Source organism: Monodelphis domestica, chromosome 2, assembly GCF_027887165.1.
Source record: "Monodelphis domestica isolate mMonDom1 chromosome 2, mMonDom1.pri, whole genome shotgun sequence".
Lineage (NCBI taxonomy): Eukaryota > Metazoa > Chordata > Mammalia > Didelphimorphia > Didelphidae > Monodelphis > Monodelphis domestica.
This window is the reverse complement of record NC_077228.1, coordinates 512,396,671-512,422,591: the sequence shown is the minus strand read 5'-3', so window position 1 is coordinate 512,422,591 and position 25,921 is coordinate 512,396,671. Positions and strand designations below refer to the sequence as shown.

The window sequence follows — 25,921 nt, the reverse complement described above, 5'->3', positions numbered from 1 at the left end:
TCTTACCTTCCAACTTGGAGTCAATGCTGTGTATTGGCTCCAAGGTGGAAGAGTGGTAAGGGCTAGGCAATAGGGATCAAGTGACTTGTCCAGGGTCACACAGTTAGGAAGTGTCTGAGACCAAATTTGAACCCAGGATCTCCCATCTCTAGGCCTAGTTCTCAATCCACGGAGCTACCCAGCTGCCCCCTCCATTCCTTCTTAATGTACAGATTGGCCTTGTGAACAAATTCACTCCAGCCCATACATATGGCCAAAAGAATTTCGTATTCATTTCTTGAAACCTTGATATGCACATCACCTCCGAATCCTACCTGGAGCTCAGTCAGTGCTCCCTGCCCACTTTGCTGAGCTTGGCCCAGGAATCTGCCTTCCTCCATCCTCTAGTTTCTCAGCCCACTCCACAGTCCATGCCAACAATGATCAAAGCTTCCATTTAAAACATTGTTTCTATGGTATCAAGTGTGCCTTGTAAGGTTGCATCACATAACATGGTTGTTTTCCTAGAGATCTTCTATGGGAATCCTTGTACTCCTATGGGTACTCCCTTTTAACTCAGTAACCGAGGATTAAGGAAGGCATGCTGTATTAAGGGCCTAAATCCATAGAGAATCCACTCACGTCCCAAACCCACCTCCTTCCCCACCAGAGCCTCCTACAGGTCTGTCACTTTCCCTCAGTGAAGAGAACCCTGCAGGGGCAGTTGGAGGACTTAGCTTCAAATTCCACCTTGGTTACTGTCTGATCCTGAGCAAGTCACTGGATTTCTCTGAGACTTGGTTTCTTCACCTGTAAAATGGGAATAACACTGGTAATTGTTTTTTCCCCCCATTTTGTCCATTTTTATTTAATTAATTAATTTAGAATAATTTCCCATGGTTATATGATTTATGTTCTTTCTCTCCCCTCTTCCCTTCCCTCTCCCAGAGCCAACGAGCAATTCCATTGATTTTTACATGTATCACTGATCAAGACCTATTTCCATGTTATTAATATTTGCAATAAAGTGATCATTTAAAGTCAACACCCTCAATCATATCCCCATCAACCCATGTGATCAGTCATGTTTTCCTGCATTTCCGCTCCCCCAGTTCTTTCTCTGGATGTGGATAGCATCTTTCTCATAAATCCCTCAGAGTTGTCCTGGATCATTGCATTGCTGCTAGCAGCAAAGTCAGTTACGTTGATCATACTATAGTGTATTAGTCTCTGTGTACAATATTCTCCTGATTCTGCTCCTTCCACTCCTGGAGGTCTTTCCAGTTCCCATGGAATTCCTCCAGTTCATTATTCCTTTCAGCACAATAGGATTCCATCACCAACAGATACCACAATTTGCTCAGCCATTCCCCAATTGAAGGGCATCCCCTCATTTTCTAATTTTTTGCCACCACAAAGAGCGCGGCTATGAATATTCTTGTACAAGTCTTTTCCCTTATTATCTCTTTGGGGTATAAACCTAGCAGTGGTATGGCTGGATCAAAGGACACACATTTTTTTAAAGCCCTTTGGGCATAATTCTAAATTGCCTTCCAGAATGGTTGGATCAATTCACAACTCCACCAACAATGTATTAAACACTGGTAATTGTAATACCTACCTCATAGGGTTTATCATGAGAATCAAATCAAATAAAATTCTTTGAAAACTCTATATAGATGTCTCTTATAGCAGTACTACCCAGGTTCTATCCCAGCTTCCTTTCCCACCCCAGCAGCTCCCATAGATCAAGGAGAGTTACCTATTGGTTCCACTGCCCTGGGGATAAGGTTTGGGACAGTCAAGTATGCATCTGGGCTGGAAAATATACTAGTATCTGCCTACAGGCAGGATGCACCTTCTCCCTTTCCAAACTCCCATTTGAAGGACCTGGGGAAGGAGAATGCTCAGGGCAAAAACAAAGGCATCTTTTTGTATCCCCTGCACTTAGCACAATGTTTGATACATGGTAAATGCTTAATAAATGTTTATTGCTTGACTGGGAGTAGTAGAGAGAGCTGCAATTCTTCTAGCTGGGGTAAGATATCCAAGCCTCTATCAGGAGCCACAGCCCTATCACTGGCCCAAGGATTACTTTATGGGTGGATAAGACCAACTTCTGGGGAGAGCGAGGTCCTCTGGGGTTAGAACTAGGAGAAAGTGGTCTTTTCTGTGGATACTTTCACAAATTTGGGGCTCCTTTAGTGGACAGAGGGTAAGGGCATGAAGTCTGTATCCTCCCTGGGCATCCCAGTCGTGGCCAGTCTAGGCAGGATCTCAGTTTAACAGACAATTATTGCCTCCTACTTATCTCACTTTCTAGCCTGGGTGTTAGGAACTGAGGCTATAAAGACAAGCTCATGTTGTACTGGAAGAATGAGACATGGATAATGGAAGACCTATATGGCTTCTCTCCTCTCTCCTGAGAGCAGAACTAGGTCATGGGAGAGAAGAAGATGGTCAGAATAGAGGCCTGAGGCTCACGTATACATCACTGCCCAGTCAAGTCCTCCCACATATCCCAGAGGTTACATGTTGCCCTTCTGGGAGGGGCTGCCCAAAGGAAGGTCAAGATACTCTGTGAGTGTCAATTCTTGCTCATGGGCCTCCACTGATGTGGTAGCCTTTAATGCTCAGCCAGAAGACACAATTGATTTAGAACAAAGGTATTTAAAGAAATAGTATAATAAGAAAAGCAAATAGTCATAGTAAAATGTTTTTAGAAGTAATAGTTAATGATTTCCCCCACTAACCTAGGACACATTCTCCCAGAAACCCATTATTATGAGGGTGAATAGATACATAGGTAATGTCTAGTCAGGGAGTATGGATGACAGATGCACATGCAGGGAAATCTGTGCTACAAGGGCATTCTTGACCCACAGGCCTACTCCCCAATAGTCTTTCTATCTATATATTCATCCCAATAAGAGGTGAATTTCTGCAGCTTGCTTAAAATGGAAAGCAATGTAGCTGATCATATAATTTCTCTGTAATGGGTGTCTACACATCAGGGGGAGGTCAGAGAGAGGAGAGCCCCGTCAGTACAGAAGGAGACAGATTGGAGCGTGGTGCTGAATGTATCATTTCTACCCACTACTCCCTCCTGGCTGCTAGGCACAGCTCCCCTGGGCACATGGCTGGTGAGCTTCTGTTAGCTTCTGCTGAAGCCTTTGGCTAGAGGATCAGCTTTCTCATGAAAAGAATTAGTGCTACCTTAGTGAACTCTTCTAAGAAAATCAAGCCTTTTCTTTAGCCTTAACAATAATATTCATTCCCTCCCTCTCCTCTCCTCTCCTCTCCTCTCCTCTCCTCTCCTCTCCTCTCCTCTCCTCTCCTCTCCTCTCCTCTCCTCTCCTCTCCTCTCCTCCTCCTCTCCTCTCCTCTCCTCTCCTCTCCTCTCCTCTCCTCTTTCTCTTCTCTCTCTCTCTCTCTCTCTCTCTCTCTCTCCTCTCTCTCTCTCTCTCTCTCTCTCTTTCTCTCTCTCTCCCCTCCCTCTCTTTCTTTCTCTCTCAAAACTCTTTAACTCCCATATTGTGTTTTGGTTCCAAGGTAGAAGAGCAGTAAAGGCTAGGCAGTGGACATTAAGTAACTTGTCCAGGATCACATAGCTAAGAAGTAGCTAAGTCTAGATTTGAACCCAGGACTTTTCATCTCTAGACCCACTGAGCTACAAAGCTGTCCCCAATATAGGATTTTTTAAAAAAAGAAAACTTTTATCTTCTCTCTTAGTATCAGTTCTAAGACAGAAGAGGGGCCAAGGCTAAGCAATTGAGATTAAGTGACTTATCCAGGGTCACATAGCTAGAAAATGTCTCAGGTCACATTTGAACCCAGATCCTTCCAACTCTAGGCCTTATGCTCTATCCACTGTTAACTAGCTGCCCCTAATACTCCCTCTCTTGCAAGAAATAAAGACCAAAGCCACCTTGATTTGTTCCCTCAGCTACAAAGCTTTTCAGTCTAGCAGATTTGTCCCCGGAACCAAAAACAAAGAGCAGAAATGCTTCTAACAAAACCTCTTGTGATTGATTATAAGTTCAAACTTTTCCTGGGAACTGAGCTTCCCTTTTTCCTTATGGTGAGTATCCCTCATGCCTCCTGACTTTTATCTTTGAAGACTGGATTACTCCTGGTCATCATTCAGGTTCAGGATTCTCACCCAATACTGCCAAAGACACTGGGTCTAGAATCAGGAAGACCTGAGTTCAAATCTAGCCTCAAACAAATTCCTAGCTGTGGGATTCTGGGCAAATCACTTGACCTCTATTTGCCTTCATTTCCTCATCTGTAAAATGGAGATGATAATAATAGCCCCCACCTCCTAGAGTGGTTGTGAGAATCAATTGAGAGAACTGAAAAACATTTACTCACAGTTCTCACTATATAAATGTTATCTATCTGGACTCTGGACTCCAAAAGCTACCCCCTCTCCCAGGTAGTTTAAATGAGTGGGGGAGGTTACAAAGACAAAGCTGAGGCCGGGGGGGGGGGGGGGGGGGGGGGGGGGCAAGGACTTTATCCTTCTGACTCACCTAGCCACATTCCTGGTCTTCTACAAGAACCAGAGGCTGCAGAACCTGAAAGGTTTGCTCTGGCTCGCCCCTATAGGAGCAAAGACCCTGGGGCCTGGAGTTAGGAATTTAAAAAGGAGTGTAGACTCTTATTAGCTGTGACTCTGGCTAAGTCATTTCACCTCTGCCTGCTTCTCGAGTTTCTATAATTGTAAAATGGGCATCATGATAGTTCCTATTTCCCAGGGTCATTGTGAGGATGAAATGAGATCACATTTGTCAAATGCTTTGCCCAGTCCCTGACACACTGCAGGTACTAATACATGCCTGCTCCTCTCTCCCCTTCTAGGGCGTGCAGTGTAGCATCTAGGGAGGAAGTGGACCAGCCTCTCCCTGTTCCAGAGAAAAGAGACGAAGGGGTGGCTCAGGGGATAGAGTGAAGCTGGAGATAATTTTGAATCAGGTTCTATTCCTTCGTTATTCCAGGGGTGGCCCCTGCTCTAGGCTGCTTTTCCATCTCTCAGCTGCTACATTTGAAAACATTTAGGAAGGAGTCTGTGGCATTCCTGCTCAAATGGGCTTGGACTGTCCTCCTGAATTGACATCACAGCCCCATGTGCCCCACGTAGCTGGAGGGAGATATGACTCTTGATTGGTGGAAAGACTTCCTGGAGAAGCATTATACAACTTATATGTGTCTGAGGCAGGATTTGAACTCAGAGGTCCTTCCCTGACAGTCTAGGACTCTGGGAATGGATAAAGTGCTGGGATTGGAGCTCAAATCTCAGTAACTCTGGGTAAATCCCTCAGTTTACCCATCTGTAAAACGGGGATAATAATTGAATCTGCCTCCCAAGGTGGTTGTGAGGATCAAATGAGAATATTTGTAAAGATCTTTGCAGATGTGAAGGTGTTAGATAAATGCTATTTTATAATTTGTTGTTGTTCAACCATGTCTGACTCTTCATGACCCCATTTGGGTTTTCTTTTCTTTTTCTTCTTTTAAACTCTTACCTTCTGTCTTAGAATCAGTATTGTATATTGGTTTCAAGGCAGAAGAATGGGAAGGGCTAGGCAATGGGAGTTAAGTGACTTGCCCAGGGTCACATAGGTGTCTGAGGCCAGATTTGAACCTTGGACCACTTGTCTCTAGGCCTGGCTCTCAATCCACTGAGCCACCTAGCTGTCTCCCATTTTGGGGTTTCTTGGCAAAGACACTGGAGTGGTTGGCCATTTTCTTCTCTAGCTCACAGAGGCAGACAGGGTAAAGTGGCTTGCCCAACGTCACACAGGTATAAAGTATCTGAGGCTGGATTTGAACTCAGGTCTTCCTGACTCCAGGCAGGGCACTCTATATAGTGAAATGCCCCACTATTATGATGACTTTTGTCATTATTATTATTAGGTAGATGTGTTTTAGTGGCCCTGGTTCCATGCATCTTAGAGTAGCCCCAACTGATGTCAGGTCACAGGGAGGGGAAAACTGGGATGATCCCTTATTGGTACCATTGTAGAGGGAATTCCCTGTGGGCTGAATTAAATCATAGGATCATCACCAATGAGCATATTTTAATAATAGTCAGAACACTTTACAGAGAGATTATATCATTTGGTCCTCACAACAACTTTGGGAGGGAGGTGCTTTTATGAGCCTCATTTTACAGATGAAGAAACTGAGGCCAACAGAGGCTAACTGGTCAACCAGTTAGTGGCTGAGGATTAGAACTCAGGTTTTCCTAACCTAGGACCAGCACTCCATACTACGGTCCCTCCTAGTGGCCAATAACCATAGAGTACTTAACTTTTTTTTAAACTAAGAGTTGGGGGTCTAAACTAAGAGTCTGGGTCCAACTCTCTTATTTTACAGATAGGGAAACTGAGGCCCAAAGATATTACCGATTTCCTTCCCTAATAGAGAGATGACGAGGACTTGGGAGTGTCTTCTAACAGCATGATTTCCTAATTCTCTAGTCTAGTGAGGCTCTGAGTCTTGGGTTGTTGGGTCCAGTTCCAGGCATCTACCATTTATTTAGAGAAGCCATTGGTGCAGAGGAGAGTAGTGGAGATCAGGTGGATGGGAACTTGTGTAGGAGGAAGGGGATCAGCCAGGGGCAGTTCCCAGCCCTGTTCAGCCCCGCCTGGAAGCTAGATCTTAGAGTAATTGGCTTCAGGCAAAGTTGTTCTAAGCTCCAGCTTCCCGCAGGTCCCACCCTTTCTTCAGTTCCTGATTTAGAGACTGAGGAAGTGAAGCTATAGTCTACTTCCTTTTATATTCTGGCCCCACAAGCTTTTAAGCTTCAATTATTAAAGTAGTTTTAATTGCATTGTTCATGGTGCCTCTTGTAGTTATCCCATCTGGTTATTGTTCAGGCATTTTCCTTCATGACCCCATTTGGAGTTTTCTTGGCAAAGATACTGGAGTGGTTTGACATTTCCTTCTCCAGCTCACTTTACAGATGAGGAAACTGAGGCAGAAGGGGTTAAGTGACATTCCCAGGGTCACACTAAGTGTCTGAACTCAAGTCTTCCTGACTCCAGGCCCAGTTCTCTGTGAACTATGGTGCCACCTAGTTGCCCGATTCTACCTGGATTAATACCAGATTTAGGCTTAGCCCACAATACTGTGCCTCATGAATACTTCATATCTAGTGGAATTGGCACTAAACTTGGACTCTTAGGACCTGGTTCAAATCCCAGCTTTCCCATTGGCTCCCTGTGTGACCCTGGGTGAGTCACACTTCCTTAGTTTCCTTTTCTATAAAAAGAGGGGTTGAACGAGGGTGCCTCTAATATCCCTTCCAGCTATAGATGTCTATAAATGATAAATCTCTGTACCTCAGTTTCCTCAGATATAAATTGAAGAGGTTGGACTTGGTGGTATGCCATTTTACCCATAAAATGGGTAGTCTGTGAAATGGGTATAATATCTTTAATCTCTCTCTTACAGTGCTGTCAGGAGGTTCAAATGAGATCATGAATATTTTGATGGAGTTCAGATAGAAATAGGCTTGGGACACGTCACTATTCTGTTCTTATTCTATTATAGTTAATGTTCTTGGGGGGGTCAGTGTACAGCTGGATAAAATGGCTGCTTTTTATAACTGAGTAAAAGTATTGGGATATGAGAGCATAGTCCATAAAGTATCTTTGGGACAACTCCAGTAGTTAGTAGGACAATGGGAATGATAATATTTTGTTGTGGAAAGAACACAGAGCCTTTAGTCATGATGACTTGAGTTCAAATCTGATCTTTGGCTGTTTCACTCTACATATGTGAATCCTAGTTGTATGACCTTGGACAAGTCATTTAACTTTTGTTTGCCTATTTTCCCCATGTGTAAAATAAGGATAATAATTCCACTTATTTCCCAGGGTTCCTTTGAAGCTCAAATGAGCTGATAATTGTAAAATGACTAGCCCAGTGCCTGGTGCCTACTAAGAAGTGTTACCTATTATTATTGTTGTTGTTATAATTATTAGTCAATAAATATTTCTCAAGGATTTAGTATGTGTCAAGCACCATGCTAGGTGATGGGGAGGGGAGGGAGACAAAGACAAAAATGAAACAGTTTAGGGGCAGGTAAGTGGTTCAGCAGATTGAGAGCCAAGCTTATAGGCAGGAGGTCCCGAGTTCAAATTTGACCTGAGACACTTCTTAGCTGGGTGACCCTGGGCAAGTTACTTGACTCCCATTGCCTAGCCCTTACCACTCTTCTGCCCTGGAACCAATATTGGTTCTAAGATCAAAGGTAAGGATTTAAAAAAATGAAACAGTTACTGCTCTCAAGGAGTTTCTGCTCTATTGGGGAGACATTATTACTATTATTATCGTAAGGTGTTACTGCTTCCTGGAACATGATTTTTGCCGATTGTTTAGCACTGATAGAGAGCACCAGCTAGCCAGCATCTGAGGGTCTGCCTGGATCCAAATCCTAGAGCAGAGCTCAGGAAATGTGGCTTGAAAAAGAATGCAAATGGGATGGATTTCAATCAGGACGGCTGCCTGTTGTGTGGTGAGTCTCTGGAATTTTCAAAGAAATAGGGGAAAGGGCAGTGAGGTGTCTCAGTGGTAGAAAGCAGGGCCTGGACACCAAAGGTCCTCGGTTCTATTCTGACCTTAGACATGTCCTAGTTGCGTGACCCTGGGCCAGTCACTTAACCCCAACTGCCTAGCCCTTTCTGCTCTTGTAGGATGGAAGTAAGGATTTTTAAAAAAGAAGAAATGGAAGAGGAGAGAGAATTCCAGACTGGATGGATTAGGAGATCCCAGACTGTGGCCCCACCCAGAGAATCTCATACACTGATGGACACAAAATATGTTATTTATTGTGAATTTCTGCAAAGACACATTTAAGCAACAAAATATACATTTGTGAACCTTTTAGAATTTGTTTTATACATTAACCAATACACCGTGTTACCGTAGCAATAAATTAAATGTACACTATTTACAGGGCGTAGGCAATCAGACTCTACTAAGCACCTCTCCATTCTAAAAAGGAAGAAAGAAACATGAATATTCACCACCACTGGCAGAGCTGAGCTAGGCTCTGAGATTTCATCACACTTAGGAACTCTTCACAGGTGAACATTGTTGCTGCTCTCAAGGGGGCGGCACACAACTACATTCACGACAAAGAAAAAGGAGGGTCTTCAACCATGCTAGGAGATCGGCGAGAGGAATGGAAAAGGACAGACTTCTTCATTCAAGCAGAAAACAAAGTCCAAGAAAGTGGGACATCACAAAAGAAAGGGATGGATGAGAATTAATCTTCTCTCCAGCACACCACCACCCCACTGGAGCTGTCCAGGGTACATACAAAGCAGGAAGTCAAATGCCCTTCTTCTAGGGCCATCTTGTCACTCCTGGCCCTTTGCCCTCATCTGCTATATCGTTGGTCCTCACTTGGGTAGCCTGGCCCATCTCTCCTCCCAGGTGATGGGTATGCCAGTGACATACACGTAAGTTTATAAGACTAGCCTCACTGGCATGGTTCACCATCCTCAGGATTTGGGGGAGGAGAGAATGGAACTAAAGCTCGGCCAAACAAAATCTCTCCAGAATTGGCCCCGAGTACTCAGTCTTACTTTTTCACAGAAATGTTTAAAACTTTCCTTACTTTGGAGAAATTCCTGGGAATCCCTGCCCTTGGCAAGTGCTAACTCACCACCACCCCGGGCAATTGGAGGGTGGCCATTCCTTTGGTCAACATCTTTAAAAGGCTACTTCTGTGACCCTTGCTATTCAGATATCCCCTTCCCCTCCTGCACCCCAAACAATCCTATCGTTCTCCAGGCTTGATCTTTTATTTTTTTAAAACCCTTACCTTCTGTCTTAGAATTAAGGACTAAGTTTGGGTTCCAAGGCAGAAGAGCAGTAATGGCTAGGCAACAGGGATTAATTGACTTGTCCAGGGTCACACGGCTAGGAAGTATCTGAGGCCAGATTTGAACTCAGGAGCTCCTGTCTCCAGGCCTAGCAGTTCCTGGGCCTGACCCTTTTGGATGTAGGAATGGATTAAATAGATGTTTACTTTGGCATTGTCTCTGCAGCATATTCTAAATCACCTGGTAGGAATGCAATCATCCTTGGTCCATCATGAAATCTAGCCTCCCGTTCTGCTTATTAGAGGGGAGGGAGTGGTAAGCGAGCATGGGCTAGAAGAGTCATCTTTAAATGCTGCTTCTTTGCTGTTTGCTAAGAAGGACCTGGGATTGGTTTAAACTTTACTTTGTTTGACCCCAGACCCAGCACTTAGGAGAGACTTGGCGTGGGTGATAAACTTCAGTGATAAACCGACTTCTGGACTTGTTTTCATTTTCTGGATGGGCTCAAAGTCCCAGGAGGCTTTGCTAGAGAAATCCAACATTCTCTTTCCTTCAATTCCATCCCATTCAATTCAACATTGATTAAACTTAACACTATACATATCTGAGGCCAAGGCTCACACCACCTAGGAAAGCCAGACTTCCACATCCTCGATTCAGGCACTGACATTGATAGCCGAACCAACCTAGCCACTTGGGCAGGATCCAGGGGCTTCAGTTCATATTATTCGGCAGCCTAATTGGGTGGGGATGGGATGAGGGTGGTGGGGAGCTTAGTATTGTGGAAAGAGCAGAGCACGTGCCTGGGGGCTGAGAACTGGTGTCTAGGCCCAGCTCAATGGTAATGTGACCCTGGGCAAATCAATTCACATCTCTGGGCCTCAGTTTACCCTTTTTGTAAGGTGAAGGAGTTGAATTAGATGGTCTCCAAAGCTTCTACCAGTTCTGGGGTGTGGAAGTCTGCCTAGGTTAGTGACAAATGTGAGGCTACTGAGGAAGATCTTTTTACTTTGCAAACATACACAGCATCTCTAGCTGACCTAATGTTTAGAGGAAAGGTCCTCCTGGAGCTGCTTTAATGAGCATCGAGGAATCAGGCTGCCATTATTGGGAAGCATCAACTGTAAGCCATCAGGTGCCACTAAATGCCTAAAAACACTTTTATTTCCTCAGCTCGATGATCTATTTCGTGATCTCCCCACTGGCTCAAAGTCTCTTGGGCAAACATTTTCTTCTTGGATAATGCAAAGGTGGATCTCTTCAATCCCTAACGAGTACCATCTGGATGAATGAAGCTGAGCAGAGACAACCAGCAGGTTACTCTTCACATTTGAGGCCAACAAGCCGCTCTGGAGGCCAACAGTAGAGAAGCATCTGACAATGCTAAAGAGCAATTGGAAGAGCAGCTCTCAGAGGCCCCTGGCACGTTGGCTCCGAGGTCTTCCTTACTAGGAGATTCTGCATCACCAAATCTTTTAGGTGGTTCAAAAGCCAAGTTTGGATTGTTGGCTCTAAATTAATTTGAGATCCAGAGGCACAAGAAAGAACCTTATTCCTAGCCTTGTTTTCTTCCTTCCCCTGGGCAGTAGGGACACAGATGGACTGATAGGGTTCACTTTTTAAGCCAACTGGGAAAGTATTTACAGGATGTTGGGGCTCAGCGCCAAACCCAAACGGCGGCTCATTTCAGAAGCCACTTATGTCAACATATAAGGAAATGGGAATCCAAGGCTGCTCTTCTACTCCCGCCAACTTCCTTCTCTTGGGAACAGCAGAGAGGATGGACAACTACAACTACCTGCCTGGAGGTGAGGTGAGGTGGTTAGAGCCAGCCAAGGTATCATGAGAGGTGGATCCTGATGTTCCACAGTTGGGGAGACATATTACAACCTAAAGACACAATCACCCCAAACCATGATTTAAAAAAACAACCCTTACCTTCTGTCTTAGTATCAGTTCTAAGACAAAAAAGCAGCAAGAGGCAATTAGAGTTAAGTGACTTGCCCAGGGTCACACAGCTAGGAAGTATCCGGTGTCAGATTTGAACCCAAGACCTCCTGGAGTTCTATCCATTGATCTACCTAGCTGCCCCTCAAACCATGATTAAAGGCACTGCTGCTTCCAAGCTCCAGTCAAAACTTCCTTATTTGTCTATCCTAGATAGAAGGGACAAGGACTGAGGGAAGAGGGTTCAAGCTGAATTAGTGACAAGTGAAAAGAAATACAGAATATTTTGTAACTAATCATCGTTTATGACTTTCAAGGACGTACAGACACAATGAAAAGTGTGGCCAAGTCCTACCTGACCTGCTTTAAGGAAAATATAAGAATCACATGTAATAATCACACCGTTTATGTACAAATGGGTGCTGCCGAAGACATTTTGAAGAGCACCCACGTAGGCCAACTTTGGAGAGAAGTTCTTTATAGTATGAGTAATGTTACCTCAACTAATAATTGATTCAAACAAACTCCTCTCTTTATAGGTAGTGTGTAAAGGGCGACTTCAGATGGGCAGCTTGAGAAAGAAGACCTGGCTGGGCGTGGGGGGTTGGAGCCCCAGATCCTAGCCCCAGCCCTGCGGCTAAAGTGACTGAGCAAATGACTTCTGCAAATTGCTCAAACGGTCTTGAGCAAAACCTTCCGTTTCCTCATCTGTAAGCAAGAAGGGCTTACAGGAAGTCCCTTGGACGCTCCCTCCCCGTCCTCACCTTCTAACAAAATAGAAGAGGACCCCAGCCTACTCTTGCATCATTACCGATTCCTAATCAATGGGCTCCTTGCTTCGAATGCTTTGCTAATCGGCAGGGAATTATACTGTTGCTCAGGAAAAAGGAAAGCCGTGTAGGTACCCCGACGTGCATGAGGGAAACAGGGCTGGACATAGGTTGCGTGTGCCTCTTTTGGAGTGATCGATTCATTAAAGCTGTTTGGATGAGGCTTCTCCTTGGGAGAGCCCTGGACCCCCAGCCCCAGGAGCCTCTCTGCCCCATTGAATTGTCTGCATTTTGGCCCTGAGACTCACTGGAAAGCCACAGGGGCCCCGACTTTGGATCAGTGGGTGTCCTTGAGAGTAATAACGCTGCACTTCTTCACAGGGGTCGGAACTGACATCTGGGGACACATTCAGCTTCCCTCTGCACCGAGGCTGTGTGGGACGGTATTGGGGGACAAGACGAAGGGCCTGCCTGGTGCTACAGCCAACTTCTGTTTCAAAGCTCAAGATCCAAATCTCTTCCATTTTCTGATTGAGAGGAGGGATGGAGTGTGGCCAGAGGGGGAGCCCTGGGACGACAGAGACCAAACCAGGCAAATGACGTGGCCATTCTGCCCAGGCCCGGTCCCTCCCTTGGAGTTAGCAAAAGCCCCTGGAGACAAATCTCAGAGATGTATCCAGGGGTACCCCAAAGAGCAGGTCGGGTTGGGGGGGAAGGATAGGACAGAAAAAGGGGGGCATCCCGGGCGAAGGCCCGGGGAACAAGTCTGCCGTGAGCTTGATGGCACACCTGGGTACTTCCTATGGAATCGGGCACAGGGGGCTGATTTTTGCCCTTGACAGTTTGGAAAGTCAGAGGCAGTTGACGGGGGAGCCTTAAGCTTGCCTCCTGGCCATTCTTCTCGGTTTGTTCCTCTTGGTCCAGATATCTAAGAAGCAAAAGCATCTATTTGGCCGTGGCATAGTGGAAAGTCAGATTCTGGAGTTAGGACACGGGTTCAAATCTTACCTGCAAGGCTCACTACTGTGACCACCTTGAATGAACCACTTGGCCTCCACGGGCCTCCACTTCCTCATCTGTGACATGAAAGGTTTAGACTAGCTCGTCTCCAAGGTTCCCTCCGGCTTTGGATCTACGACAGCGTGCGCTACGTCCCATCTGGCGATTGCCGGCTCTCCGTCTCGGGGGTTGGGCAGGGGAGGCGAGGGCACTAGCATGCCACCTTGTCTCCGTGGCGGGCTCCAAATGAAGCAGAAGCTGGGCCGGGTGGCACGGCCTTGGCACCCGTCCGTCTTCCTCCTGGGAGCGCCCACTAAGGACTCCCTCCGCAGTCTCCGTTAGTCCCTCCTCGTTCCTGCCCTCCACCTCTCATGCCCTGCCCGGGAACTGGCCACAGATCCAGGGAAGCGAGCGAAAGAGGGGGCTGCAGAGACACCGGGCGTTGGGCAGCCCACACTCAGGAGCGCTTTCTGCTGAGGAGGCTGCCGGGAAGGTGAAGCAGCCGAGGGGAGCAGGAGCCGGTGTCCCCCCGGCCAGTGCTTAACGAATGAGCGCTTGGGGAGCCGCCTGGGATGGGGGAACAACGGCTGGCTGGCCCTGATGGCTTTTGCCTGAACTTGGTTTCTGGGGTGAAGACGGCGGCCACTAGCTAGAGGCACCCTCCTCGGGCGCAGGGGATGTCCGGGGCAGCTTCGTTTGAGACCCAAGGATATCACTCACAAGCGCCTCGAACTCGCCACCGATCTTCAACGCATCCCTATCCCCGGGCTTGCCGGGGGGCCAAAAGGTTGGCCTCCAGCCTCAGCCTCCCTCTCCCCCTTTCTCTCGCTCATCCCCAAAGGGGCAGCCGGCCCAGTCCTTCGGCCCTCCGGAGGCTGCCCCCTGACTCTGCCCATGCCGGCCTGGGGATCTGGACAGAGGAGGGGAAGGAGAGCCTGCCTGGGGACGGAAGGGGTAGCTCCCTCCAGGACCGGCCAGGCTGGGGACCCTGCGCGGGAGGGACCGAACCAAAGCAAGACGAGACTTTTGTGGCGGGGCCCTGCGGGGCCAGACGGCAGGGGAGGAAGCTTAGAGCAGGGGAGCCTCTGTCCGGGCTCCCCTGCAGGGGCCAGCATGGGGCCGGCAGCTCACAAGGTAGATGGGCAGAGACCTGGGCATGGCCCGGGGGCAGGGCTGCAGCATGTCCAGTGGATGCTACATGGTACAGGAGGCCTCCGGGGCGTCCTCCGGGCAGGCCGCCAGAAGGACGGGACGTTAGGGTGACGGAGGGCGCCGAGGGCGCGGCAGCGCGCTTGAAGTCGGCTCGGGAGCAGCTTCAGGGATTAGTGTAGTGGACGGAGGTTCCCAGGGTCTTGGTCGAAGAGGAGCCGTCTCCCTGGGCTGAGGCGGGGCTGCTCTGCGGGGCACAAGGGCAGAAGAGGGAGGACGTTAGCGGGACAGCTACGTGATGGAGTCCGTCCAGAAAAGGGGCTCGTCAGGCCTTTTAAAACAGTCGTCCTCCCCTCTCCTGCCCAGATAAAACAGTCGTCCTCCCCTCTCCTGCCCACATAAAACAGTCGTCCTCCCCTCTCCTGCCCAGATAAAACAGTCGTCCTCCCCTCTCCTGCCCAGATAAAACAGTCGTCCTCCCCTCTCCTGCCCAGATAAAACAGTCATCCTCCCCCTCTCCTGCCCAGATAAAACAGTCGTCCTCCCCTCTCCTGCCCAGATAAAACAGTCGTCCTCCCCTCTCCTGCCCACATAAAACAGTTGTCCTCCCCTCTCCTGCCCAGATAAAACAGTCGTCCTCCCCCTCTCCTGCCCAGATAAAACAGTCGTCCTCCCCTCTCCTGCCCAGATAAAACAGTCGTCCTCCCCTCTCCTGCCCAGATAAAACAGTCGTCCTCCCCTCTCCTGCCCAGATAAAACAGTCGTCCTCCCCTCTCCTGCCCAGATAAAACAGTCGTCCTCCCCTCTCCTGCCCACATAAAACAGTCGTCCTCCCCTCTCCTGCCCACATAAAACAGTCGTCCTCCCCTCTCCTGCCCACATAAAACAGTCGTCCTCCCCTCTCCTGCCCACATAAAACAGTCATCCTCCCCCTCTCCTGCCCAGATAAAACAGTCGTCCTCCCCTCTCCTGCCCACATAAAACAGTCGTCCTCCCCTCTCCTGCCCACATAAAACAGTCGTCCTCCCCTCTCCTGCCCACATAAAACAGTCATCCTCCCCCTCTCCTGCCCAGATAAAACAGTCGTCCTCCCCTCTCCTGCCCAGATAAAACAGTCGTCCTCCCCTCTCCTGCCCAGATAAAACAGTCGTCCTCCCCTCTCCTGCCCAGATAAAACAGTCGTCCTCCCCTCTCCTGCCCACATAAAACAGTCGTCCTCCCCTCTCCTGCCCACATAAAACAGTCGTCCTCCCCTCTCCTGCCCACATAAAACAGTCGTCCTCCCCTCTCCTGCCCAGATAAAACAGCCGTCCTCCCCTCTCCTGCCCAGATAAAACAGTCGTCCTCCCCCTCTCCTGCCCAGATAAAACAGTCGTCCTCCCCTCTCCTGCCCAGATAAAACAGTCGTCCTCCCCTCTCCTGCCCACATAAAACAGTCGTCCTCCCCTCTCCTGCCCAGATAAAACAGCCGTCCTCCCCTCTCCTGCCCAGATAAAACAGTCGTCCTCCCCTCTCCTGCCCAGATAAAACAGTCGTCCTCCCCTCTCCTGCCCAGATAAAACAGTCGTCCTCCCCTCTCCTGCCCAGATAAAACAGTTGTCCTCTCCCTCTCCTGCCCAGATAAAACAGTCGTCCTCCCCCTCTCCTGCCCAGATAAAACAGTCGTCCTCCCCTCTCCTGCCCAGATAAAACAGTCGTCCTCCCCCTCTCCTGCCCAGATAAAACAGTCGTCCTCCCCCTCTCCTGCCCAGATAAAACAGTCGTCCTCCCCCTCTCCTGCCCAGATAAAACAGTCGTCCTCCCCTCTCCTGCCCACATAAAACAGTCGTCCTCCCCTCTCCTGCCCAGATAAAACAGTCGTCCTCCCCTCTCCTGCCCACATAAAACAGTCGTCCTCCCCTCTCCTGCCCAGATAAAACAGTCGTCCTCCCCCTCTCCTGCCCAGATAAAACAGTCGTCCTCCCCCTCTCCTGCCCAGATAAAACAGTCGTCCTCCCCCTCTCCTGCCCAGAGAACTCGATCCCCGTCTAAGCTCTTGGGGCAGAGACCGCCTGGCACACAGTAGGTGCTTAATAAATGCCTGTTCCCTTCCATTTCCCTTCCCATAGATTCAACCTCTGCTACGTGCCCTCCAGAGGCTAAATGACCCTGCCTTCGAGGGGCGCCTGGTGGGCTGTCACTGCCCTCCTCTCGGGCAGTCAGTCGACTTTCCTCTCCTGGCTCCAGCCTCGGAGTCCTCAGGGAAGAGAGGATTTGAACCCTGGCCCGTGTCTCCCTGCTTTCCAGTTTCCCAGGGTGACAGCTCTGAGCGGGGGGCGGCTCTCTGGGAATAGCCTTTATAAGTCACAACAACCTTACGGGTTTTTTTTGGTTACTGTTGTTCAGTCATACCAGTCCCTTTGTGATCCCATTTGGGGTTTTCTTGGTAAAAAGACTACAGTGGTTTGCGTTTCCTGCTCCAGCTCATTTCCTAGTTGAGGAAACTGAGGCAAACAGGGTTAAGTGACTTGCCCAGTCTGAGGCCAGATTTGAATCCACAAAGATGAGTCTGCCTGACTTCAGCTCCGGCACTCTTCACTGTGCCACCTTACGTTTTACAGATGAGGAGCCACAGAGAGACTTAGTGACTTGCCAAGCTTCACACGGCACTTCATGTTCCAAGAGGCAGAAGTGGAGAAGATTGTTGCTTTGTAACTTTCATTTTTTAATTTTAATTTTTTTACTTAAAAATTATATAAAGAAACAATTTAGTAGTAAGTATTTGAGGCAGGACTTGAATTCGGGTCTTAAAAATGCCACGTCCATCCCTCTACCCGTTATGCCACCCAAGTGCTACCTAGCAAAAGCAAATGACTTGAAAGTGAAGTTTGGCCCAAAGTAGATCAAGGGATAGCCAACGTCTAGGTTTTCAAGCTGGAGTCTAGGAATCCTATTAACAATTTTTTGATGGCTATTTCAGGGTGATTGACTTTTTCTGCCTTTTATTTAGGCATTTAAAAATGTTATCTTGCATTAAAAATGTCCATGGGCTTCACCAGACTGCCAGGGAGTCAACGAGACAGAAGAGGTTAGAACCTTTGTCCCAGAAGATAATAAGGTGCTGAGGCAAGAGGGTCTTGTATTCGACCCAAGGGCTGGTGGATTTCATTTGTGAATATGAGACCGTCTAACACACTGGGGACTCAGTTCTCCAAATAAGTAGTCCAGGCAGCTAGCTGGTTCAGTGGCTAGAGAGCCAGGACTGGGTTCAAATCCGATCTCAGACCCATCCTCGTTTCGTGACCCTGGGAAAGTCACTTAACCCCAACTGTCTGGCCCTTACCGCTCTTCCGTCTTAGAAATGATACCAAGAAAGAAGCTAAGGATGAAGAAAAAAAGGAAGTCTTACCAGGAGGCCTTGACACAGCAGACAGGGCTGTAGGACCTACAGTTGGACAGCAGAGGCCTCCCTTCTCCCAGCCTTCCAAGCCCACTTCTTGCCTGCTCTGATGCCAGTTTCCCAAACCCCTGCGTTGCACCTTTCTGCCCCCACCAGGGATCGGGGGACAGATATCCAAATTGGGGAGAACGGTCAGATTTGCCTTTGCGCTCTTGCTCTTTTCCACGTCTCCCTCATCTCTCGACATGAATCCTCCCCGTCTCCCATCACACAGAATGTGCTCAGCCTCCCAGGGCCCTAGTAATGGCGGAGAATCGATCGCTGGTCCAGCGACGGCCAATATCGCCCAGGGAGCTCTCAGAGGGGGCTCCTGATGCCTTCAAAGCCACAGGAATGAACCCTGACTGGTAGAGTTCCAGGCATTCTGGGTCCCCTCAAATCCGATGGAGAACACTCCTTCGATGGCCCAGGCTCCCCTCGGAACCCCCTCCTCCCAGGCCCCCCCACTCCAGAGCCCCCCTTCCTTACCGAGCTGGAACTGGCATGGCTGAGCTTATCAAAGCGGAACTTCAGGTTGGACCTCGGCGAGTTCCTGTTCTTCAAGTCTAGAAACAAACAAACCAGGAAAGGTTAGGAAGGGAAGGCATTCGATCGACCAATCGGCCACCATGTATTAGCCCTTACGAAGTGCCGGATGCTCTACGAGGCTCTGGGGGTCCTACGAGAAAAGTGAGACAATGTCTGCCTTTAGGGAGTGTGCATTCCACTAGGGTTCAGAGATGAGTAAATACGGGATACAGATAAAAAAATAAAGTGTGATGGGCTAACAGGTGGGATAATAACAAGTCGGGGAATTGAGGAAGGCTTCTCGTAGGAGGTGGCCCTTGAGCTGAGCCTTGACGCTCTTGGAGGACTTAGTGTTCCAAGAGGCAGAGGGGCAGAAGGAATCTGTTGCTTTGTGATCATCATTTTTTAATTTAATTTTTTACTTAAAAAATGACACACAGAAACAATTTTCAAAAACCCCTTCCCTGCTGCCTTAGAATCAATATTGGGTATCGGTTCCAAGGCAGAAGAGTGGCAAGAGCTAGGCAACAGGGCTTAAGTGACTAAGTGCCCAGGGGCACACAGGCTAGGAAGTTTCTGATGTCAGATTTGAACCCAGGACTTCCTAGCTCCAGACCTGGCTCTTAATCCACTGAGCCACCCAGCTGTCTCCATGTAGAAACAATTTTTGACAATTATTTTCTAGTGTTTTACGATTAGATGCTTTCCCTCCCTCTTTCCCGTCCTTGTGTAGACTGATAGAAGTCACGCCAGGGCTTCCAAAATAGATTTCCATATTGTTCTTGCCGACCATCATCCATTTTTACTGTGTTTTTTGTCTCCAAACAAGATATCCATTCATATTCTCAGGGAGCCTCGATCCTGGTTTGTTTCTCTTGTGTTTTTGCATGCAGGTAGCTAAGTGACCTATTAGACACTGGCTTGGAGTTGGATCTGGAGTCAGGAAGAATATATCTATATATGACCCAGAGGAATTGCTTGTCAACTCTGGGAGTGGGGAGGGCTGAGGGGAGGGAGAAAACAGGAATCTTGGAATCCTGGAAAAAATGAAAAATAAAAAATTAACGGAGGCAGGAAGACCTGCGTTCAAATCCTGCCTCAGGTACTTACTAGCTGTGGAAACGTGGGTAAATTACTTAATCTCTGCTTGCCTCAGTTTCCTCAACTATAAAATGTAAAAAAAAATACTAACTTCGATGTTGCAATGTTGTAGAGATGAAATAAAATAGCAAAGCGCTTAGCCCTGCTGGTACTACGTTGTTGTTCATTTGTGTCTGGCTCTTGGCGACCCCGTTTGGGGTTTTCTTGGCAAAGATACTGGACCGATTTGTCATTTCCTTCTCCAGCTCATGTGACAGGTAAGGAGGTGAACAGGGTTAAATGACTTGTCCACAGTCACACAGCCAGAAAGTTTGAAATCAGATTTGAACTCGGGACGACAAGTCTTCCTGACCCAGGTCTCTGTGCCCTTTGCTCCAGCCCAGCAGGGCTATCTCAATGCTCCCTTTTCGTCCCTCCGTCTGGATCCATCCAGGGCCCGTTTGGGTGATTTGGGTTTTGTTCCGGCTTGCCCGCGCCTAGGAAGGATAAGTGCCAACCCAGAGCAGGCCTCCGCCCGCGGGCTTAGGACCGGGTCCTCCAAGCGAGTTGCCAGGGAAGCCGAGGCTGTCGCGGGACAGTAGAGCCCCTCTGTGGCTCCTCTCTCTGGCTGCTTCTGAGTCTCCGCTAACTGGTAGCCTGAGCGAGCTGTTCTCAAAGCCCGGCACGTCCACCACGGAAGGGAAGACGCGCCGGCCTGGGAGCGGCCGAGCAGGCTGGCAAAGGGGGGCTCGGGATGCTCCTGTACGGGCGACGCGAGTCTTCTTCCACAGCACGGCATGTTGGGAAACATGTAGCGACGATGGCGCACGCACGACCTCTACCGTGTTGCTTGCTGCCTTGGGGGAGAGGAAGGAGGGGGAGAATCTGGATCGCAAAGTGTCAGAAAGCCAGCGTTAAAGATGGTTTCTGCGGGCGACCAGAAAAAGCAGAACAGAGTCTGGGGTGGGGGAGGAGGGAATGACAGGAAGGGAAACGGCGCGTCCCTTTGGCGCCTGAAATTTCCTGGTCACCCGCGGTCAGAAGCTCCTCTGATGGGCAAAGCACCCAACATTTCTCCCCTCTCGCTCCATTATATACTATATATATTTATATATATATATTTAAAAATTAAACCCTTACCTTTAAACCCTTACCACTGTGTATTGGCTCCAAGGCAGAAGAGTGGTAAGGGTTAGGCAATGGGGGTCAAGTGACTTGCCCAGGGTCACCCAGCTAGGAAGTGTCTGAGGCCAGATTTGAACCCAGGACTTCCCGACTCTAGGCTTGATGATCCACTGAGTCACCCGGCTGTCCCCCATCATATACTATTACTGTCTACTGTTCCCTACATTTTCCTGGCTGGCCTGGGAGCTCACGGATGGCAGAAGCTGTGTCTTTTGGGCATCTTTTACATGGAGTGCCTACTACCAGCCTGGGCACACGCCGGACACTGCGTGACTGCTTGCTGTGAGGGGGGTCCCCCCTCACTGGAGGTCTTTCAACAAAGGATGGACGCCCTGTTGCTAGACACGCGTCATGAGGATTCATAGTCACAGTCCGTGGGTGGACCTGAGGGCGCTGAGGTCTCTTTCGGCTCTAGGAGCGTTGCCATCGTCACAGTATAGCTATGATCTCTTGGGGAATACTCCTCCGAGGACGCGTGCTGTGGGCCACGTGTCTTGAACCACGGTGCAAGAAGCCCTTAGAATGGATAGTTCTTGAGGGCAGGGCTGATTTTTTAAAACCCTTTACTCTTGGTTGTAGTAATAACTCTAAGCCAGAAGGGTAAGGGCTTGGCAGTTGGGGTTAAGTGACTGGCCCAGGGAGTATTTGAGGCTAGATTTGAACCCAGGACTTCCTGTCTCCAGGCCTGGCTCTCTATCCAGCTGGCCCATGCAGGACCTAGTTTGCCGTTTTTGTCTTTGTATCCTCAGTGCCTGGGACATAACCCCTCGTGGAATTAAAGCCAATTAAACTTGCTGATTGGCCTCTGGAACAATGAATGGTATGCTCTCTGTTTGAAAAGACTCAACCCCCCGGCCAATCAGACAGTGGTCTGTTTTCACTGTTTCCCCAGCAACAGGCTGGCTGCCTGGTGCTCTGGACATTCCTCTGCCTCTTTGGGATAGGAGGCTTGCGTCAAGCAGGAGGCTAGCTGTGGCCGGGAAACAAGACAAAGATGAGTGATCCGCACGGGAATCCCGCCGGCGACCTCTACCACTCGGGTCCTGCGGTTCCACCAACTAAACTGAGCAGCCCTGATAGCAGGCGACCACAAAGAGTCAGAGGAGGAGCCGTGGGGCTGCTTCCTGGCACATTCGCACACATTTGCCGTCTCAGATGGCCATAAGAGGTCCGTCTGAGTTGGAAGAGAGGGTCAGAGAGGAAGGCAGCCAGGCAATACTTGGGTCGGTAGACCTAGAGATGGACGATCTTAGAGGCCACTGAGGCTAACCCCATCTTGGCTGGTGGGTTGGTTTTTTCCTGTCTCACCCAGGCTGGACGTGCCGTGATCACTCTTGGGTCCACCATCCATCGGCATGGAAGCGGTCCCTGCTCCATCTGGGCAGGTTTGCCCCTTCTTAGGTCATTTGGTGGTCCTTTGCTCCCCATGGCCAGTCTTGGCCCAGACACCCAATTGGCATTAGCCCTAGTAGAGCTCAGGACTCTTGAGCTCAAGTGGTCCCAGAAGCTTCAGTCTGCCTAGTATCGGGATTACAGGTCTCGATACCATGCTGGGCCAATTCCCTTATTTTACTGAAATGTAAACTGAGGCCCAGAGGAAGAAAGTGATTTCCCCATGCTTCCTTGAGTGGGCTCTAGAGCTGGAAGTGACCTCAGGGGAGCCATCCAACCTCCTCCTTTTACAGAGGAGAAGACCAAGCTCCAGAGGAGTTAGTGGACTCAACCAAAGTTGTTCAGGGAGGCAAGCCAAGTCCTCTCCTCCCCACTGTACCATGTACCTCCACTTGACTTTAGGGCTATGGCATCCAGGTTTTTCCTATGCCTCCCGGGTCCCTGGCCCTTCTTCTCCACCAGAGATTCCCTAGGAATGCCCATCAGGATGGCAGTGAGGACCCAGGGAAGCAGTGGTACCCACTGCTACACCCCACAGCCAGAGGGCTCTCAAGAGGTTAAGTGGTTTGCCTAGAGTCTAACAGTCTCAGAGTTGAGGCTCGAACCCAAGCTCAGTTCTCCTCCCATTCTTCCAAAGCACCATCTGGAGAATAAGAGCAGATGCCATCAGCTCCGCCTCACAGGCTTTCTCCAGTGGCTACCCAAGGGCCCCCCGGCCAAAACATCACTGACCTGTCGGACTCCGGCTCATGATAACTGGGGTCGCTGCTGCTACTAGGCTGGGGCTCTCGCTGCTCGGGGACGGGCTGTAGACAAAGACTTCCTGCTTGAAGGGCGAAGCTGTGGAGGGCTGGCTGCTCTGGTGGGGAGGGAGATGGGGTAAGAGGCCCGGCAGCTTGGCAGCTTTCTGCATTCCACTCCCAAGCCCTGTAACTCTCCACCTCCTCCCGTCCCTCCCCAGCTTGGTCTTGATGAAGCTTCCTGTACAGGTGGGCCTTCCTAGCTTATCCTGGCCAGTCCCCTCCCTGGAAACCCACCAACAAAACAGAGCCAGATCCCAGGGGAGCAGACCCTTAACGTGGCCTGGCTGGGGTCTTCCCCCTGGCTCACCACTTTCCTCTTTCCTCTAATCCTTTTCCTGATTGATTGCCGCTTCTTATGGCTTAGACCTCCTTAGCATCTCCTACACCCATCTCCTCCTTTCCCATCACACCCAACTGCCTCCATCGTCTCTTCTCACTGGGCTCCCTGCAGTCAGGCTCTCCCTTCCCCAATTCACTGGTGATATTTTGAAAGCAGAGGTCTCGCCATGTTCCTCTGTTCTCTGGTGGGCCGCCATTGCCTTCAAGTCAGACTACTCCATTTGGCCCTTGCCTTCTGTCTTCAAATCAAGACCGTGTATTGGTTCTAAGGAAGAAGAGTGCTAAGGGCTGGGCAATGGGTTAAGTGACTTGCCCAGGGTCACACAGCTAGGAAGTGGCTGAAGTCAAGTTTGAACTCCAGACCTGGTGCTCTACCCACTGTGCTACCTAGAGGTCCCTCTAGCCTATCTTCACAGACCAATTTCATACCAATTAAACTAGCCTACTGATTGTTCCTTATACAGGGAATTCCATCTTTCTTCCTTTGCCTGGAATGCTCTCCTTTCTCAGTTCCACCTCTGAGAACCTCTAGCCCCCTCCAAGGGGCAGCTCAAGGGCTTCCTCCTTCAAGACATCTTTCCTGATTCCTCTCACTGTCAGTGCTCTGGGGCACCATCACTGTATTTTGGGGGTCTACATCCTGTGCTTACTTGTCTGTGAACATGCTCTATCCACTTAAGAGAACAGAAGCTCCTTGGGGACAGGGACTTTGGTCATGGTAGCACACAGTAGGTGCTTAATCAATACTTGTCCATTCACCATTTCCCTATCTAGAATGAAAGTTCCTTGAGGGCAGGAAATGTCTCATTCTTGTCTTTGTATTCTTTCTAGTATGATGCCTGGGACATAGTTGGTGTTTAATATGTGCTAGCTGGGGCAGCTAAGTAGCTATGGCTATCCTCAGATCTGTCCTCAGATACTTCCTAGCTGGGTAACCCTGGACAAGTCACTTAACCCCCAATGCCTAGCCCTTACTGCTCTTCTGTCTTGAAACTATACACTATCCATTTTTTAATTGAAAAATTTTATTTAATTAATTTAATTAAAATTTTAATTTAATTTAATATTATTTAAAATTTATTTAAATAATTTAGAATATATTTCCATTTCCAATAATTTAGAATTTTTCCACGGCTACATGATTCAAACACTATTGATTTTAAGATGGTTCAAATCTGTCCTCAGATACTTCCTAGCTGGGTGACCCTGGGCAAGTCACATAACCCCCAACGCCTAGCCCTTACTGCTCTTCTGCCTTGGAACTGATACACAGGATTGATTCTAAGGTTGAAGGTGAGGGTTTAAAAGAAAAGTGCTTGCTGATTGGTCATCTCCCTATATAGAACACAAGTTCCTTGCAGGCAGAGACTTTTGTCACTGTGCTCTAGAAGTGAGTCCTATGCTTGACCCACAGTAGGTATCTAATAAATGTATGTCTATTAGAGTCGGCAGTGTCCCAGCTCTGGGGCTCTGCTGTCCAGGAGTGCGAGTCTGGCTTCTCTCTGGGCAGGGGCTGCGCCTACCCCAATGTCATATTCCTCCATGGCCTCACTCTCCCCGGCGGTGCTGCTGAAGCTGCTGGTGCTAGATGAGGACCGGGAGATGCTGGATCGGCCATTTTCCTTCAGCTTCACAAAAGGCCTAGGGGAGACGGGCAGATGGAGTGAAAACTGACCCCTAAGACACACACGGCCCACCAGCAGCCACTGGGTGGCCAGAGTGCCAGGGGCATCTCCGCCAGTCTGGCATGTGGCTCTGGCCCCGCTCGTTCTCCCCTCTTGGGCCGCCCACTGCCCACTTCCTCTAGAGAAGGGCTTCCCCCCTTACTTCTCTTTATTTGGACATATTTCTGGAGAGCTGGGGTTGGATGAGGTTTCTGATTTCACTTCCTGAGAGGAATGTCCACCGTCTGGAGTCTTGGGAGTGCTAGACACACTGTCACTGAGGAGACAGGAAGGACGGAAGAGAAAATAACAGTAAATAAAAACATTTCTACATAGGACTTCAAGGTTGGCAAATGACATGTTTTTGATCCTCACACTATTATTATCACTCTCCCCATTTTGTAGATGGGGAAACCAAGGCAGGCTAAGTGACTTGCCCAAGGTCACCCATAGAGGGAATGTCTATAGTAAATCTGAATTCAGATCTTCCTGACCCCAAGTCAGGCATACCATTTAGCTCCCACAGCACACAATTCTGAGGGACTTAGCACTCAAGGGCTAATGATTCATAAATATGTTTTTTTTTTCCACTTGTGATGGTGGGGGTTAAGGGAAGGAGGAAGAAGAGTCACCAAGTTCTGCCTTCAGAATAAGGCTCTGACCCCACTCTTGGGTCAGAGCCACCTTCCTCTTTCATAAGGACCTGAGGAAGTTTTAGAGTAGAGTACATGGAAACCTGCCTTTACCCCCTACTTTCACACCCTTTTGGGAGCTCTACACATACCATACTCTCTATAGTTGTTTAAGGCTTCCAGTGCTAATGAGG

The 25,921-nt window shown here is 48.9% G+C and overlaps 1 protein-coding gene across 1 annotated transcript in view; it reads right to left on the bottom strand.

Moving 5' to 3' along the window:
* Window positions 1-8,799: 8,799 nt before the first annotated feature.
* Window positions 8,800-25,921, bottom strand: part of LOC100019644 (rap1 GTPase-activating protein 2) — a 38,239-nt gene continuing 21,117 nt past the window's right edge. The window contains exons 5-10 of the mRNA XM_056814769.1: window positions 25,259-25,372; window positions 24,955-25,072; window positions 23,022-23,148; window positions 18,594-18,670; window positions 13,547-14,933; window positions 8,800-13,466 (exon numbers count right to left, since the gene is read on the bottom strand). Coding sequence (XP_056670747.1) covers window positions 14,853-14,933; window positions 18,594-18,670; window positions 23,022-23,148; window positions 24,955-25,072; window positions 25,259-25,372 — 517 coding nt within the window. The 3' untranslated portion in view covers window positions 8,800-13,466; window positions 13,547-14,852. The remainder of the gene's footprint in view (window positions 13,467-13,546; window positions 14,934-18,593; window positions 18,671-23,021; window positions 23,149-24,954; window positions 25,073-25,258; window positions 25,373-25,921) is intronic.